This window comes from Anabrus simplex, chromosome 1, assembly GCF_040414725.1.
Source record: "Anabrus simplex isolate iqAnaSimp1 chromosome 1, ASM4041472v1, whole genome shotgun sequence".
Lineage (NCBI taxonomy): Eukaryota > Metazoa > Arthropoda > Insecta > Orthoptera > Tettigoniidae > Anabrus > Anabrus simplex.
This window is the reverse complement of record NC_090265.1, coordinates 192,908,948-192,928,830: the sequence shown is the minus strand read 5'-3', so window position 1 is coordinate 192,928,830 and position 19,883 is coordinate 192,908,948. Positions and strand designations below refer to the sequence as shown.

Here is a 19,883-nt window from a genome sequence, read left to right as displayed (position 1 = left end):
CACAATTGCTTTAGCAACTTCGAAGTTAATATCTCAATAATACTTTCTTTCTAGACGTAATTTATATATCCATTTTCGTATATGCATTTCCATTGATATTTGAATTTAGTGCGACTTTTCAGGTCAAGTCACTAGGAGCGCTACCGTCGAATTGTCTCCCGTTTTAACCAGGCTAAATCCGTAAGTGTCGCGTATTGTCTCTACTGTATTTGACTATATTTGGTGACAGTTCGGAGATTGCTGTCAGATCGTAAAGGACGCTCCTATCGGCAATTCCGTGAACTAAAAATAAAAGAGCATCACCTGCCGCCTAGCCTCCGTGTACAGCGAGAGCAGTGAGTGGAGTACCTACACTAGGGTTATGTCGGTCCGGTAAAAAAAGAATAATTGAGCTCTTCTTGTTCGCGTGATGATGTTGTTAACAGTTCTTAGTTATAAGGCAGGCGGAATATTTGACTGTAATATCATACATGAAGAAATTGTGTTGTAGTTGTGTAACCCTAGAACGAAAACGGTGGCTATTAGTAACGTTAAAAGTAGGTAATTTTAAAGCATCTTATAATCACAAGTGAAATTGGAAATAATACGTGACACACCTGACTACTTGCGTCCTTGCCTGCCCAAGAGTGGTTAGCTTGAAGCGTGTGTTAATTTTGACGGCTGCCTGAAGGTGAACAGGTAGGCCGTGTGTGATGAAAGTTAGTTTGAAGTGAGAGTAGGGGAGGGTTGAAACCAACGGACGGGGAGCGAGTGTGTAAAAGTTTGTTGTACAAGGAGAAACTGTGGAGTAATGGATCAAAAAGCACATTCACAGGTTCCGAAATTTCATTTAAATTGTGAGCAGGATTGCATTTTTGGTCTATATTGATGAAGATATTTTCTAGGATGTTGTGTGTATTGCTCTTATTATTAAAGCAAAGAATTTTTAAGTCATGTGGGCCTGCCTCTTACCCGGAAGCCTCGGGTTCGATTCCCGACAAGGTCAGGAATTTTTACTTGGACCTGAGGACTGATTCGAGGTCCAATCAGCCTACGTGATTAGAATTGAGGAGCTATCTGATGATGAGATAGCGGACCCGGTCTAGAAGGCCAAGAATAACGGCCGAGAGGATTCGTCGTGCTGACCACACGACACCTCGTAATCTGCAGGCCTTCGGGCTGAGCAGCGGTCGCTTGGTAGGCCAAGGCCCTTTAAGGGCTGTAGTTCCATGGGGGTGTTCTATGGAGGTGAAGGAGTGATTGGAATCTGTTATATGAGTACCTACTCATGGTAGAATATTTGTTGTGTTTGGAGGCGTAATGTGTTCTTTATATATAATTAAAAAGCTTCTTCCAGTTTGATCAACGTTACTCCTTGGACATTAGTTACAATGTAACATATACACACCTGATTTGTGGTATTTGTTACTGATGTTATTGACTTTGTACTGATTATAGAAAAGGTTAGCATTGTTACTGATTGTTTTAAAAGCAATGTTGACATCATGTTTCTTAAGAATATTTGTGATTTCGTAAATGTTTCTATTGGTGTAAGTGATCCACAATGATTCCTACATCACAATCAGACACCTTCTCCTTGATTCCTTGCATGGTTTCTTGGTAAACAGGCTCCATGTAGTTTTATCTGTCTCGTCGAGCATTGACATCTTTGTGTATTTTTCAACAAATCCCTTGAAGGCTGGATGGTTCACCTTATTGAGTGGAATTCCTGCTTGTGTAAGAGCTGCACACAAATCAATGTTTAATTCCGTCAAATTTTGGCTTTTTGAAGAACTCTGTTGAAACGCATTTCTCAATAGAGGTTGCCGCGATTTGTTTGCTTGAAGAGTCTTATTCATTTGATACTTAGAGCTGGAAATGTGTTGTTTGATGCGATCTCGCTGGTGTTTTTCATCTAACAAAAGTCTTGAATCACAAATAGTGCATCGCATAAAAGTTCTCTCAGTGTCTATGAAATCTTGTTTGAATTCCTGAACCAGAGCAGTAAATCGGGCACGGGACACCTTTGGCATGGTAAAATTTAGTAGTACACTCGTTCAGTAATGTAACAAAGTGCTAACACCAGTTCACTTGCTAACTCAATGCTACTATCACACAACTCATTCTGGCGCTCACTCGCTCACTTGCTGTCTACACTCTCTTATAACACCGCGACAGTTACCAGAATGTTCTCATTCATGCTGGAACTGCAATCTCAGCGATTTCTAGTAGCTTCGAGCAAAACCCAGTCTCAATTCTCGGAATCACGTGGGTGCGGTAGCTGACATCACTGCTTCACCAGCCTCCACCTCCATGAGAACAGATGACATCTCTCACAGTAGCAAACGTACATTCACGAACAGCAGGCTACTGATTCGGGTGGTATAGAATCACTCATTGTCAATTGTATTATTGCAGGCTACATTATGGCGGTAAAGCGAGAGAAAGAAGTTTTGTCGAACACAGAATTATTTTCCATTGTTGCAGAAGTGCTTTCAACTCCCGCGCGGTGTTTACTGAAAGAGGTAGGGTTACTATTACCACGTACACAGCAAGCTGAGAAGATGTTAATTGAAAATTAAATATTTTATATTGATTAGAAATTTTATAGAATAAATTGAAATTAAAGTTAAAAAAGGGGGAAAATGGGATTATGGGCATCGTTGAGGGAAAAATGGATAATGGTCCCAAAAAGGGGAAAAGGTGCATGAAAATGTCTCTTTTCGCAACTAGAAACAAAATTTCACACTGTGATATCTTTCCGAACAGCTTTAATTTACCCTAACAAAAAAGGTGCGCACCTAAAAATCCTAAACCTGGTTATAACCAATGCGACTGACATCTTATCAATGAATTGTTGAATATTTTGCTGAAAACCTCATCCTGTTAAACATAATATGGCACAATAATGAAAAATATTTCCACCTATTTGGCTATGTACAAGAGTATGGGCAAATGATAACATCGTGACATTCACCTAGAGTTACTGCATACACTGAAAAATGGTGTGTGATGTGAGCAATGTCCTTTATCATTGACCCAGTTTATTAAGAAATTGTGAATATTGATTGATTTTTAGAAAGTTTTGCTGGGTTTGTAAACCAGATGGATGATCATGAACTTACAGATGATGTAATTTGTCCTGTTTCCAATAGTAGCATAGCAGAAGTTTGTAACTGTTCTGAGGGCAGTCTCCAGTGACCAAAGGCCACCAAGTTTTCCCAACTACATACCGGTACTTTAAGATTCTCTTACTGGGAACAAAGTTTATATTAACAAGCCCAAGTTGACAGAGGAATAATACATGAAACCGCTATCATCCATATCACTATTCATTGAACATTTATCAGTATGGAGTGGTGTGTGGTGGTTATTATTGTCTTAAGAGGAAATACAACTGGACAATTACGTCAACGAATCATATCCATGACATTTCATTGTAATTTTTGTCCTAAATGGAGGATAATAGTTGCTTTCACGCAAATATGCGGTAAATTAATAAATACCATAATTACTGGAGAAATATAGATACGTAAATATGGCGACTATTTCGCTGTAGACACAACTCTCTTATGTGGCATTCCGCTTCATCGTGCCGTCTTTGGTTTCTTTCCTGAAGTCCAATGCTAGCACCGATGAATAGCAGTGTTATGTCTGTGAATTTCTCAATATATTTGTCCTTCATGACTAGTGCGGGCAGTTCAAACGGAAAAATGGCGGTGGGAAGTATAGCGTAAATAACACAAAAATTACTTTTATTGAAAGAAAAATAGCATGATCCCTGGACCAACAATTATATTAATTAATGAGTTATGGGCACAAGTCAACAACTCACCCACCAAGTAACATGAAGCAAAGCAAAGGAGTTCAAAGAAGTTAATTGAGTAAAGACTGAACATACAAAAGTGTTACATTATCACACGATATACTGAAGCGCAGTGATGAATTAGTATTTATAGTCGTAATGTAGCAAAGTACGTATGTATGTATATATTTTATCTAGTAATGATGATATTTATTAATTTACCGCCAATTTTAATCTTAATTTGCATGAAAGCAATTATTATCTTCCATTTACAACAAAAGTTATAATGAAATTTCATGGATACGATTCGTTCACGTACCCCAACTGGACATACAAGAACGAATAAAGGAAGAGGCCCAACAATTTGAAGAATGCAGGTATTGGCAAAAGAAAGGGAAAGACCAGGAAGGGCACGAAAATGAAGGACTCCCTAGGCATCACAGACCTATTACCGTTGGAGTTGGAAGAGAACAAGAATTGACCAAGAGTGTTATAGGAGAAATGAAAGTGGAGAGCCTGAAGGAAGTAGAAGCAATGGCAGACTCAGCGATGGAAACCGTGGTTGGCAACACACACTCCCAAGTTGAGAGCACCTGGTTCCCCTTAGAGTCACCTCTTATGGCAGGCAGGGGATATGATGGATGTTATTCTACTGCCCCCATTCACAAGGGGAACAATGGCGATGGTGGGTCCATTAAGCTTCCTAAAATACATCAATATTTTGATGGACCAAAGTATGTTTAACTTTTGTTATTCATGCTTGTTGTTTAAAGGGACCAAACATCTAGTTCATTGGTTCTTAATGTTATTCAAGTGTAACTTTGATATCATGAGTTAGTTACAGAAATAGGCGTTCCGTCCTAAATGAATTTTCCCTTTCATGTCTCTATCTGTAATATATGGTATATTATAATAGATATGGCACAAATTAAGTAAAATTATCAGTATAATAAATACTTACAAATCTAGAGGAATTGTCATTTCTATACGTCTTTGCATTTCCGAATGCTGTAACAATGAAAACATAAACATTAGATAATACAGATATAAGAGGAGTCATTAACGACCATGTTTGTAATACTACCATTTCTTTAATATCCTATACTTTGCATATTTTGTTATGTGGATATATAATGCATATTTCACTGTTAAACCTCCAGGCTGCTAAGCTGAATGAATTTCAAAATGTATCTGGAAAGATAATAACATTTAATTCAAAATGAATGAATAATTTGCATATAGACCTACATGATGTTCTGAAAATGTTGGCCCAAAATTTTGAATGATGGTTGGGACCTAAAAGAATGACATAATAAAGGTTGCACTGTTCTACATTGCTTTTCCAAGGATGTAAACATCCTCCATGTAAGGCATTGTACTTCGTTAAAAGTCACTTGCGAAATCTTTAAATTGTGAGATGAAGAGGCCAACTGCCACTCCATACATGTAATATTACTGGCAATTTAAGATCTTAAATGAACATAGACTATATTGCATAGTGTTTTGTAGGCTGTCATCATAATAATGCGTTGAGAATAATGTGCGTCTCTACCTGGTAAATGCTATTTAGCAAGGAATTTTAGACTTAGCCTATCCGTGAAAAGCCTCGCATAGAACAAGCAGTATAAGACGATGGAGACGGCGGTGTTTATAGCTTTGTGATGGGTTTACACGTGCATAGATTCACTGACGCTAGTTCGTTCGCCAGTCCTACTGGCACGCCAGAACAGGTTTATACGCATGTCTCGCCAGTGTCATTTTGAAGTGGGTAGGGGCGGTAGAATAACACCCACGGTATCCCCTGCCTGTCGTAGGAGGCGACTAAAAGGGGCCTCGGAGATCTGAACTTTGGAGCGTGAGTTGGCGACCACGGGGCCCTCAGCTGAGTCCTGGCACTTATTCCACTTACTTGTGCGAGGTTCCTCACTTTCATCTATCTTATCCGACCGGCCTTGGTCAACTCTTGTTCTTTTCCGACCCCGACGCTATTAGGTTTGCGAGGACTAGGGAGTCTTTCATTTTCACGCCCTTCGTGGCCGTTGTCTTCCTTTGGCCGATACCTTCATTTTTCGAAGTGTCGGCCCCTTCCATTTTTTCTCTCTGATTAGTGTTATATAGAGGATGGTTGCCTAGATGTACTTCCTCTTAAAGCGATAATCACCACCACCACCACCACCACCACCACCACCACCACCACCACCTTAGCCACTAAAGGTTATTAGAAGATATCGAGTGAAGTTGAACGTGGTTGAACGTACTCGTGACGCCTGCCGAGTAGTTACAACACTGTTGGTTAAAAACATGATAAATGACCTTGAAAAACAAAAATATTGTAAAAGTCGCGTGTGAGTGAGAAAGTGGATTGCACGAAGGGATGATGTAGGTGCATCTCGGCGACTTTTAACTCAACTTTCATTAAAAATATAATTACAAATGACAAAGGTCATTCTTTTATTGGAACGTGTGACACCAATGATACGAAAACAGAATACCACGATGAGAGATGCTTTACCGGCAAAACTGAAGATGGAAATTACGCTGAGACATTTAGCACCTGGAGATTCTTTTGCATCCTTTCAGTATTTGTAACGAGTTCCAGAATGCACAATTCGAGCATCCCTGTTGTTATATAAACTGCAGTTCACGTTCCACAAACAAGGTTATTGTTTGTATGCTTGAAGGAATTTTTTTTTTCTGAATTTCACTTTGCATTCATTATTAATTAAATTCTGATCCCACGACACAACACTTCACACAATAGCAAGTTCATCGTATTTTAATCTCTTCTTGTTTACACGTTGTCAAAGAATCTCCTGTGGCGCGATAAGTTGGAACACTACCAACTTTTCAGGTCCATGTATACATGGATTGAACTTCCGCGCCAGTTAAGGTTTATACGTGCAAGCCTTTTTTACTTGCCCGCCAAAAGCTACTGGCGTCAGTCAATCTATGCACGTGTAAACCCGGCATATGCTAACAAGGGATTGTCAAGGCTGGTAGACGAGCTATCCAGGGCGACACATCAAGTCAGCCGTGCATTAAGATACATAACTTAAAAAAGATTTTGACATATTTTGCATTTATCACAAATGCTGAAAACTACAAACTCATCTATACTTGGATCAATGAGAGTTGGACTCTGACATTTGAGCAGCAAAAGCATTAACTGTGACGTAGGCTGCGTTGCTGTAGTTACCTCCATCTGCAGCATACCATCCTTGTTAGAGGCTAATAAAACGTTGTCCAAGTGCAATTCAATAAACCACCCATTCTAAAGCTCGAGCTAATAATTGCAAAATTTAAGACAGAACGCGTCAACAATGATGAAAATGAGATCTCATAATCAATAACCAAACTATCAACTGCTGATAACATCAACAAATACACAACATATACAAAATTGCAATCAGGCCATAACTTACATCCATCAATCAGTCATAAGGAAGCTATGTTATAATACAGAATAAAACTCTACCCCCATTGCTAGTTGTATTATTTAACGCTGATTGTTAAGGATACAAAGCAATAACAATCATATGAAGATGGGAGCCTCCGTGGCTCAGACGGCAGCGCGTCGGCCTCTCACCGCTGGATGCCGTGGTTCAAATCCCGGTCACTCCATGTGAGATTTGTGCTGGACAAAGCGGAGGCGGGACAGGTTTTTCTCCGGGTACTCCGGTTTTCCCTGTCATCTTTCATTCCAGCAACACTCTCCATTCTAATTTCACAGCATCTATCATTCATTAATAAATCACTTTGGGAGTGGCGACCCCATCGTACTAACAGCCTATATCTGCTTCATTCATTACATCCCTGACCCGCTCAATGACTGGAAAACAGGTTGTAGGTTTTTTCATTTCATTTTTTCATACGAAGATGCTATTTCATTAAAAAGAACAGAAAAATACACAATCAATCAGAACTGTTACTTGGAGAGGATAACTTCTCTTCTGGGGAAGTGAATTTGTCCTTAGAGATCCTCCAAACAATACAATATTTCTGCTCATTCCCATGGCGTACAGGGAGTACGTCCCTGAACTTTGTTGAGTGATAAATTGTATTCGGAAAACAAACACGTAAAGTAATAACAGCTAACACAGTATCATTCTGAATGATACCGGTATCACAAAAGCGATTGCAAGCAAGCACAGCCACATGGCGATAGCACTTCTAAAATGCGGTATCGCTGCGATTACTGCCATGGCCACAAACCATTTTTTGAGCAGCGTTAGTAAACTTTTTCTCGCTCTTAGCACTAAACATTAGACTCCAACTCTCGTGGGCCCTAGGGTAATCCACAGACATGGGAGCAAAGTCTACATACGGGAAAATTTGATGTCACCGATAATAATGAATTAGAACATTTAAAAATTCTACTTATTAGTTCCTTGATTCTTACCTTCAAGCAAAGGTCCTGCCTGGACTAACCGATCTTTCATGATCTTGATTTCTCGGCTACTGCCTGTCGCTAGAGCAATGAACTGAAGAACTATCCGTGCAGCTTCCGTCTTACCAGCACCACTTTCACCGGACACCACTATACACTGATCTTCGTTGCGGTCTCGGAGGAAGCGATATGCAGAGCCAGCTATTGCGTATCTATTAAAAGAATAAACAATGTTGAAATCATTAACCACTAACCTGAGATGAAACAAACTCGACAGTCTTTATGGGCATGCTTATATTTTCTTTAGGGGTGCTTTACCTCTCAGCTTTTGTTCCGGTAGGACTCGGGAAATGAAGTGTTCCTACAACTAAATTGTGAGTTCATTTCATCCTGTTTTTCTCGCTTTAAAAAATTCAGAATCTAGTCAGTACTTCTTAAAATTAGCTCAGAATTTCTAGCTTTCTAGCCATCGATAAAAAGAGAAATTGTTCTGTAATACTGGACCCAACAGTACGTCTAGAGTCAGGCGAGCAACAGCACGATGTGTACTCTGAGAAGGAGGCAATTTACTTTCCAGTATCCAATTACATCATGGAGAAATATCATCTAAACTCCTTTACAGCTTACGGATTGTTAGTGGGTGCATATGAGGGATGATAGCCGAGATGTGGAAGAGGTATACCTTCAAGGAAAGCTACCTAGCCACGATTGCCTAGGTGGCTGTGCGTGGGTTCATGCTTCTTTTAAGGAACTATTTCTATTCCAACATATAAAAATCGTACAATACTGCGTCTTATGGCAAACCTGTTGAGGTCAGTTTCCTAAGTAAAGGATTATATTTATATAAGGATCTTCCCTCGTACATTTTGCATCACACGGTTTCACTATCTAAGCCAAGGCCTCTCAAACGCCCAAAACCTCACGCGTGCAAATCGAGGCGCAGATTCCGTGCACAGTGCATCGGTCCGACTTGGCTCAACTCGGCTTGACTCGGATGGTGTAGCGTGCTGAGAGCGACGAAGCGTTCGGTGATAGACGGCTTGTTTATCAGTGAAATATACAAGCGCAAGAAAACAACATAATAATAGAGCAATCTGTTTCGAAGAAAGCAGACTTTCGAAAGTCCATTTCAATCGAACTGGGAACTTTCGTTTTTTTGTCAGTCGTGACGATAAAGTCAAATGCTTAATCCGTGGGACAATAATTATGTGATAAGTTAATCAAAAAGATCTATTTTCCAATACAAAAGCTTTGCTGAAAGTCTACGAGAATTTGTCGAAGAAAGATTTTCCTAAGCTGCATCGAGAAGCAGCTAAGATTATTTCTATATTTGGTTCCACATGCATACGTGAAAGGTGTATTTTCCCCGTTTTGGCTTGTACGAAAACTAGATTACTTGCGAGTAGGCCTATTTCTGACTGTAATGTAAAAAAGGCTCTCAATATTGCTGTCAGCCGGTCCCTTGTTCCAGGCATAACTGGTATCATTGCAACGATAAAGGAAAAGAAGAGCTAGAGAAGATAAATTGTCTGCTCAAACCAAATTGAAAGAGTGCTTTAACACCGATAACATTGTCCCATACAACAGTGTCACCGCTCACCGCACATAAACATTTCGCAGTGAGGGGAGAATCAGTGGGGAAGGTGGAGAAGGCGAAGACAGGCCGAACGGGGGAGACAGGTGTAGGGGAAGCGGAGTGGGGGTTTGCACTCTGGTCAACCTAGTGAAGTCGTCTCCTGCACATTGCGCCGTGCAGTGCACAGGCGCATGCACTGTGAGAAGCCCTGATCTAAGCCTTCTCATTTGCACAGCACCAGTCAGTTGTATATTCATAATTTGACCTTTTCCTCTTCCATGTACGTACTCCTCTATCCATGATTTCACTCGTTGACACTTTCATGTCTATCACCTTTAACTATTGACATACATACCTATTTTAACATTGTTGCCATTTATAGAGTCAGCCTCCGTACTGAGAGAGGTAAGATTAAGTTGGGGTAATCCGTAAACTAATTTGAACAATAACATTAAAACAAAAGCAAGACAACACTACTGTAGGCGAAGCTGTCTGCGTGGTAGAGTCTAGTAAGCCTGGTTGATATGCAAACTTCAGAAAAATATTCCCTTCAAATATGACTCGCCTCTGAAATGAGTCCTACTATCACTTACAATATTTTATCAGGCTATCATAACAACAAAATGAATAGCAGTAGCCAAATATTACAACATTCAGTACGGCAACTACGCAGAATTAAGATCTTAGTCTTACTATTATCTGCCAGTAGCATGATAAATAACATTGATTATAAGAATTTTTTTATATTGTCTTTACGTCGCACTGACACAGGTAGGTCTTATGGCGACGGTGGGATAGGAAAGGATATGAGTTGGAAGGAAGCGGCCGTGGCCTTAATTAAGGTACAGCCCCAGCATTTGCCTGTTGTGAAAATGGAAAACCACGGAAAACCATCTTCAGGGCTGCCGACAGTAGGATTTGAAACCACTATCTCCCGGATGCAAGCTCACAGTCACGCGTCCTTAACCGCACGGCCTATTCGCCCGGTTACATGAGAATTACATATAACAAGAAATTATTTCAATTGTTAATAGTTTGGGGTTAATTGACGGGTAAAGTAGAAAACTCTTCAAATGCTGAATATTGACGTTTAGAATAGATACATATTGGGACACAAATGTTTTTCACTTTATTTGCTAGTTGCACAATAAGGGCTCATGATTCCTCTTTCACATAATAAAATATAACTAGGGTTACTAGATGCTTTTGGCAGGATGTAGGACTTAACGCTGTAAAATGCTGGACATTTTAGAATGATGTATGACATTGGGAATAATTATAATTTAAATAAAAAATATACGGAAACAAGCAATGTGTAATGCTGTTAAATACACCAAGGACACAACCAAGCCCCACTTTTACTGTGAAATATCATTCATATTTGAGAAACTGATTTGTTGTAAAATATCTGGCCTGCTTAATATATAATCATCACATTCATCCTCATCACGACGCGCAGGTCGGCTACGGGCGTCAAATAGAAAGACCTGCACCTGGCGAGCCGAACCCGTCCTAGGATATCCCGGCACTAAAAGCCATACGACATTTCATTTCATAACATTCAGAGCTAGTCAAGTGTCTGAAGTTATATTTAACTGAGTCTGTTTCTCTCAGTTGTCCATAGAGCGGAAATCAAATAAACATCTCACTCTGCGTTTGCATTGCACACACGAATTGCGAAAAAATATTGTGCAGTTTTCAATTATTCAAAATGACAGGCTTTGTACTTATTAACACCCAAATATTTCACCCAGTTATCATTAAATGGCACCAATTCAAGACTTGAACTCTTTTTTTCAAGAAATTGATTTAAATTACCCAGCTGATCATATCACCACCACCTGCAACCACATCACCATTTGGAAAATTTCCTTTTTCTTTCAAAAACAATTGTCCGTTCAATCTACTTACAGATTTATTCATTCTTTCACGACAGGAAAATGCCTTTTTAACACCACTGAATGTTTTGAGCTTCTAAACAGCGAGGACATTTATGGATTTTAAGAATTTCCTCCCGGATGCTGGGCAGAAAGTTAAATTGAATAGCCCAAGTCAATAAGAGCCCAGGTAACAAGAACCAAGTTCTGAGAAAAAAAAACACGTTCTGCTATGTTAATTGTTGGTTAATTCCTTTCAAAACGAATTGACCTAGTGCTTCTTGACAAGCTGAAATGCTCATTTATTTCTACGGAATTGAAACTTTTTTGCAAAATATAATTCGATTTTATGAACTTGGTCAGTTATTGACTTTACGTTCTCTCTTGGCTATGTCGTGTGTTAACTGCAAGAATTTATCATTTGATTTTTTTTTATCAAGCGTTCCTTAAAATGCTATTTCCTTCAGTTTCGTTCTTATTTTACATTTTTATTAAAACTATATAGAATACAATTGCATTCACAATGAAATATTCTGAAATTAAATGTATATAATTATTTCTTCCGTTCTTACATTCCTAATGAAACCTTAATAACAAAACAAAATATACTAAAGAAACTACCTAACAAATATTGTGAGGAGAAGTCACTTGGGCTTGTCAGAGTGATAATAATTCAAGGAGACCTGTTGTTTTCAAAGGTCATCATAATTATTATTTGCGAAGGGCTCAGTGAATGATGTCTTCATAGCATTATAGAAACCTATTTTATAAGGATTGAGGGATTGATAAAGTTTTCTATCTAGCAACTTCTTTTATGCAGACAGAAAAGGGAACAAGATAAATCTGATTTTGAGGCATCACTAAATTTTTGAAAATAATAGCACCTTTCAGTAAATTAAACGCAGACTACACATAGCTAAAGGCTACCTGAGATACTTAAAATCAGTTTCTTCCGTTGGTGTAAACAACTCTTTATATTGTTACGTGCAAGCCCTGTGATAGGTCCTTTCGGTACTTCTTGGAACGGACTAGTGAGTCAGCCGACCGGAAAGCTTCCATCTGGCCTGGAGCGCATGGCTGGCATTTCCGTGTATTGTTCTCGTCGGCTGGCTTACCTGTGAGTTTCTTGGAGAGGCAACACGAATATTTCATCTCTGGCCTCATCGAGAATATTCTGGTGTGCATCGCCCGAGCTATAAAAAGGGAGACTAACCGCGGAGAGTCAGTTAGTGCTGTACTCGGGTTCAGTGTTGGACTCCGTGGTGGAGTCAGTGTGAGATTCAGTGTATTGGGGTTTGGTGGCTAGGCTGAGGGCGACAGAGGTGTTGGCTGTCGCTGGTGTACCACCGAGGTCTGAACGAGGAGCTGTTGTTGTGTTGTCGGAGTGTCCAGTGAATAGCTGCATTGGAGACGGAGTACATGACATAATATTGTGTGTTTGCCTACTTCTTTGGACTGAGAATCGTTGTAGAGTCGGCGACTAGAGCAGCTATCGTGAATGATTATTGTTTTCTTTGCTAGTGGCTTTACGACGCACCGACACAGATGGGTCTTATGGCGATGATGGGATAGGAAAGGCCTAGGAGTTGGAAGGAAGCAGCCGTGGCCTTAATTAAGGTACAGCTCCAGCATTTGCCTTGTGTGAAAATGTGAACCCACAGTAAACCATCTTCAGGGCTGCCGACAGTGGGATTCGAACCCACTATCTCACGGATGCAAGCTCACAGCCGCGCTCCTAACCGCATGGACAACTCGCCCGGTATCGTGAGTGTAATTGGAACAGCGCTAATGGTCGTTTTGTGAATACTGCCCTGCTACTTAGCAGTGTTGAGCTGTTGCTGTTTATTTGTTCAATATGTTAGACTGCGTGAGTTACTGGACTGTCTCCGGAGTCGAACCAAGGAACAGTTATAGCGTGTTGTGTAGCCAGTAGCACTGTGTTCGAACCTAGCGGTCTGCACGAGCTGCTGTGTGGGGCGACTGGACTTGGAGAAGTGAAAGTAAGGATTACAGTGGTCCCCAGGTAATACCAACGGGCCAAACCGCATGCTCTGTAAAAAGGAGAGAGACTTGTAGTAAATGAACAGAAACTAATGAATGAGTGTGGTCATTATTATTATTATTATTATTATTATTATTATTATTATTATTATTATTATTATTATTATTATTATTTTACACTAATTGTAGGTACAATTTAGGGATGGCGAATGGAGAAAGGGCATAGCCCCACATACACAACAGTGCCTCCATCACCACCTAAAATTACAATATTCAAATATACAATTACACTCTACATAGTGTGCTTATATACAGTTACCGTATTTACATAGGCATATTTACATAATACTCGTAAGACCTGTTCAACAATCAAGTAATTCGACACACACACACACACACACACACACACACACACACACACACACACACACACACACACACACACACACACACACACACACACACACACTATATCTATCTCTCTCTCTCTAGAATCCCCAGACATACTTTAGCTAGGCCAACTCGCTCATAAATAGAATCTGTATATATAAAATACGAGTTTTGTCTGTACATTGCTCAGAATTTGAAAAGAATGGTATTTCTGTATCGGTCATGTCCATAGTAACAAGGAAATGCAATTTTTACCTTTCCGTAATTTCTGTCTGTCCGTCTGTCTGTATGTACACGCATCACGAGAAAACGGCGGAAGAGAATTTAATGAAAATCAGTATGTGAAGTCGCGGGATGAGCCAGTACAATCTAGGCTATAAATAATTTAACTCACGCTGAGTGAAATGGTAGTTTAGGGGAAGGCCTAAAATTTAATTCTCGAATATTTATATTATTGATGGTCCTATCGATAAATATTGTATAACGAAAGTTGTATAGAATTAAATTTCCGATCATTTATGTCATACATTGTTACCGTACCGGCTTAAATTACACAGATATCATGAATTTGTATTTTTGTTGCCAAGTCCATATCAACGCCGAGTCACGAGAAAATGGGTGAACAGAATTTAATGAAAGTCGGTATATAGAGTTGGGGAATAAGGAACTACAGTCTAAGTTATAAACAATTTTATTCATCCTGGATAAAATTGTAGTTTAGGGGTAGGCGCCTAAAATTTAATTTTTAAATACCTATGTTATTGGTCCTATCGAAAAGTACTACATAACGAGTTATAGAGAATACAATTTCGACTATTTATGTTTTATTCAATTTTACCGTACCGACTATGATGAGAGTGGTATTTCAGAGGCGAAAGGAAACTAAATGTGAAGGCCTACAATACTGAAAGCTCACAACATTGATCAACAATAACATATTGACCATTGTTTGTTATGATGTTCTTCGTCTTTTATGCTGCCGCTCAACCCAGATAAATGGGATTACTGCTGCGTAATAACAGCCTGACTGAATATTGGCGAGAAATAGCTGGGGAGATGTAAAATTTTCTTCTTTAACATGCCATTACTCTGGTTCATACATTTTCTGATACTGCCAGTACGTAACAGACTGGTTCATCATAGTATTCCAGCTATTCGATCCCTACTCTGACGCGGTGGTTTGAATAAGCAGTGTGCATACTCAAGGCAGAGGCTCAGTTAGTAGTAGTAGTAGTAGTAAGACCCGGTCTAGAATTACAATTTAGGCCTATTCCAAATTCTAGCGCTACAATTCACTAAATAACTCAAAATTCAACGCTGAAAAGAGCCGTTTCTTAAGAAAAGCTCCTTTCTCTTCACTTTTATTAAATTCTACATTCATTTTATTCTAAATTAGCAGTGAATAGGGGGTTTCTCCTCTGGCTTGGGGGAAAAATTTACCTCCATATCAGATAGATTTTTCCGCCACCTGTGCAGTGAAGTGAGATTTCCCGACTCATCGAGTACTCTTAGGAAACAGATTAGTGAAAGGGCATAATTTTGCCCTGGGAGTCTCTACAATTCGACACCCCCACACGGCTGAAATAAGACGAAGTGTGTTCATGGACCATGGCTTTCTGCGGCTTGCTCATTGCAGCTTTCGAACTTTGGACTGTTAGATCGGCAGCGTAGTACTGTTCATTAAAAGTGAGAAAATGTGTGGTTTTTCATTTGATCGAGTATTTCATATGATAGCATTGCTCTTAATCGGCCATTCCTACTGACATCTTTGTAATGACCTACTGTATGTTCATTTCAGTTGAGAAATACTAAGACGGTCTTTCTGAGGATGTAAAAAGGCAGGTTGAGAGTGAGTGTCTGCCATTATAATGAAAACTCCCCAACCTGATTGTGACTGATGGTAGGCAGGCAAGAGGACCTACTATTACAATGAAAATTCCCTAACCCGTCTTCATATGAGAAAATATGTTTGGTGACTTCCCCGTCGGGTTTCTACGATAACGTTAAGTGCTATGCAATTTAATACAATCTTGCTCACAACGTGCATACAATGTAGAATTCCGTAGCGAAGCACGGGTACATCAGCTAGTTATATATATATATATACACCGGGTGGTACAGCTGCCCCTATTCACGCAGTTTTATGCAACCCGCAGATTATAGTCGAACCTAAAAATATTGACCTTGACTACTCACTACAATGTCTGCTCTTACAACGCTTTCCATAATTCGTTTATTCGTGTCAAGCAAATCAGCATTAATGATAAAATACCGATTGATGGTAAAGAATCGTGAAAATTATGTGTCGCAGAAACGTCCTGTACAGAGAATATTATTGGTGAATGACTAGAAGTAGCAGCAACACAACAGCGCTAAACAGCAACACGTGATAGCCGAGCTTGCTAAAAGTTAAAGGAGAGTACCGGTGTTCGTTAGTAGGCGGTTCGAGTCCTGTGTACGACGACTATTTTTATTGCGTTGTTGATGTTCGTGAGAGTCGTGTTGTTGACGACAAATCTAAATCATGATCAGTTCTCATATTGCAGGTACTCAGCTATGTTTGTTTTTTAAGGAGCTCTTAAAAGAGCTATTTGCAATAAAGTGAGATTGTACCGACAGCGGTGCCATGGGCTTATGCATGGCCATTCGATTAATGAAGTAAATGTTCAAAATGACCACCTGCTTCGTTAATGCACATCTGAGCACGGTGGAGGAGAGACATTCTTGCTTGCTGCAACATATGTGGTGGAATCTGCCTGCAGGCTTCCGTGATGAGCCGCCGTAAATGATTCGGGCTCTCAGGCTCATAGACTCTTTCCTTTAAATAACCCCAGAGGAAAAAGTCGAGTGGAGTAAGGTCAGGTGATCCAGCCGGCCATGTGACCGGACCCCCTCGTCCAATCCATCGTCCAGGATATGTCCTATGCAAGTGGTTCCGTACAGCCAACGACCAGTGTGGGGGAGCTCCATCCTGCTGGAAGCACATCCGTAACCGTGTCATAAGGGGCACATCCTCCAATAAGAGTGGGAGGTACTCACGAAGAAACTCTAGATAGCGTCGTCCCGTGAGGTTTCCTTCGAAAAAAGGTCCAATTATCTTGTCACCTAGTATCCTGCACCACACGTTGACGCCCCATTGTACCTGAAATCGAGCTCCCCTGATCCAGTGAGGATTTTTAACGCTCCAGTAATGGAAGTTGTGACGATTAACAGTTCCGTTGTTGTGAAATCTGGATTCATCACTAAAGAGAATGTCCATTAAGAAATTCGCATCAGCTTCAACTCTTTGTAATATCCATTGCGAAAATTCTATCCGTTTTGGAAAGTCATCTCCGTGAAGTTCCTGGTGCAGCTGTTGATGAAAAGGGTGGAATTTATGGCGGTGCAATATTCGCAGTACAGATACATGACTGATGTTCAGTTCATTTCCTATGGCCCGTGAGCTTGTGTGCGGGTTGTATGCAATTGCATTTTGAACAGCTTCGTCGTTATTTCCAGACGTCACTGGAGCATCCCGAACGGGGGGTAATGTATGAAATGACCCCGTTGCACGCAACCGTCTTCCAACACGTCGAAATGTATCTGCAGTTGGCAGCCTTCGTCCAGGAAATCGTTCTTGATACAAGCGTCTGGCTTCCCGTGCATTTTGCCTTGCTTCTCCATAAAGTAGTACCATATTCACATAATCATCCCGTGAATACATAATGTTTGCTTTCGTGCTAACCGTACAGTACGTGCTCACACGTTGCTGCTAGGATTACGATATGCTGTTTCATGTGCCCTACGTATGAAGTGTAGACCGCTGTTAGTTGGTCTTCGAGTCGAACGTGCGCAGTTGCTTGGTTGAATGGGTGGGTCAGAATGTTGACAACACGTGCACTGCGCTTCATTCCCTGTAGTCGTTTGCCATATGGAAGTCGCACGTTATTATTCCTTTCGTATGTATGATTTCTTTGTAAAGGTGGCAAATTACTTTTGAGACTTAAGAATGTTAAATATTTATTACGAATGGCCTTACAAGTATAATATAAAAATAAAATTGAAAAGCTCGTAACTAGATTCGAACTCTAAATGCCTGCTAACATATCGTATGCTCGCTTCGATTGGTGCCATGTAGCCACTGCAGGCGACAAAGAATTGGTCTCGTAGCTCTGTACTAATGGAATTACCTAGGCTATCGCTTCGATACTGATCGTTGATGTTAAAAGTTCTGAACTCGAATGTGCAAACACCACAGTGAACTAAAGAATCGCGTCTCTCTTACGCCCAGATAGTTGCAACCATTTTCTACGCGTTACTTGGTTGAATGAGTCCAGCGTTATGTTTCAGGTGGTATTCACAATCGGTGCGTATGTGGCGATATTTATGATACCTGTTTATTATAACTTCCGTAGAAGAATATCGGAGACTTCAGAAAGGTCTTCGTAAACGATGCCTAGGCGAATACGAAATGACATTAAAAAATGCATGACTCAAGAATGGTTGGAACCCTTCCTGCTTCAAGTAACCTATCGAGGTACGTCTTCCATACGTAATTCCGCGCAGCTATTTGCAACGTACAAGCGCCATCCTTGTAACTCTGTATTCACGAGGAGAGCGGAAGTTCCCGCTTCGACAAGTTACTGATGAGTTACAGCCTTATGGTCCCGTTTTATGCCTTTTTTGATCGCTCTAACGGTAGTAATTACATGGCGTAAGCTATCACATCTGCTGTACAGCATTTGCGTGTCACAGATTATAAACTACAGTGCAAAACACGTTTCTATCAATTTCGATGTGATGAGACTGTACAAAATGGTGGTGCATTGACATGTCTGTAATTGGTCTTACCCTATCACGTTTTCTATGATACCATGACCGCCCTTTCTATCAAAAGAAAATGGCCTCTTGGACCAATCAGGTGCGCAATTCTCTACCGACAGCTATAGGCGTGTTTATGGTTTGTACAGTATAGTAACATTTCGTAAAAATTAGTAGAGTATTGGACACCGCTCTACATAAAATGGTACAGTGTTTTTGAGATGGACCTCACTTACTGCCTCTTGTACCATTTTTCCATTGTGCGGAGAAGTCTCCATCGGGTTAACTGCACATAACATTGCTGTAAGGTGTTGCGCAAGATGGGACTAAGAGGCATTTACGTCCTAGCTGGTTGCATATATTCGGGAAAAATAGGGGCAGCTGTACCACCCGGTATATATATGTGTGTGTGTGTGTGCATTTATTGCGCCATCCTGAAATACATTAGAATAATAAAACAGGTCCGCCTCTGTGGTGTAGTGGTTAGTGTGATTAGCTGCCACCCCCGGAGGCCCGGGTTCGATTCCCGGCTCAGCCACGAAATTTGAAAAGTGGTACGAGGGCTGGAACGGGGTCTACTCAGCCTCGGGAGGTCAACTGAGTAGAGGTGGGTTCGATTCCCACCTCAGCCATCCTGGAAGTGGTTTTCCGTGGTTTCCCACTTCTCCTCCAGGCGAATGCCGGGATGGTACCTAACATAAGGCCACGGCCGCTTCCTTCCCTCTTCCTTGCCTATCCCTTCCAATCTTCCCATCCCTCCACAAGGCCCCTGTTCCGCATAGCAGGTGAGGCCGCCTGGGCGAGGTACTGGTCATACTCCCCAGTTGTATCCCCCGACCAAGAGTCTGAAGCTCCAAGACACTGCCCTTGAGGCGGTAGAGGTGGGATCCCTCGCTAAGTCCGAGGGAAAAACCGAACCTGGAGGGTAAACAGATGATGATGATGATGATGATGATAATAAAACAGACGGAGTTTTATTCGTAACACTATTTTGCGATAGCAAACTATTCACCTCTGGACGTGGTTGATTTCTTAAAGCACGAGTTAAAATACAATATCATCAAACTT

At 40.6% G+C, this 19,883-nt stretch overlaps 1 protein-coding gene across 1 annotated transcript in view; it reads right to left on the bottom strand.

Moving 5' to 3' along the window:
- The window catches only part of Myo95E (Myosin 95E), a 503,326-nt gene that overhangs the window by 329,876 nt on the left and 153,567 nt on the right, over positions 1-19,883 (bottom strand). Inside the window, exons 3-4 of the mRNA XM_067140340.2 lie at positions 8,184-8,383; positions 4,746-4,792 (exon numbers count right to left, since the gene is read on the bottom strand). Coding sequence (XP_066996441.1) covers positions 4,746-4,792; positions 8,184-8,383 — 247 coding nt within the window. The remainder of the gene's footprint in view (positions 1-4,745; positions 4,793-8,183; positions 8,384-19,883) is intronic.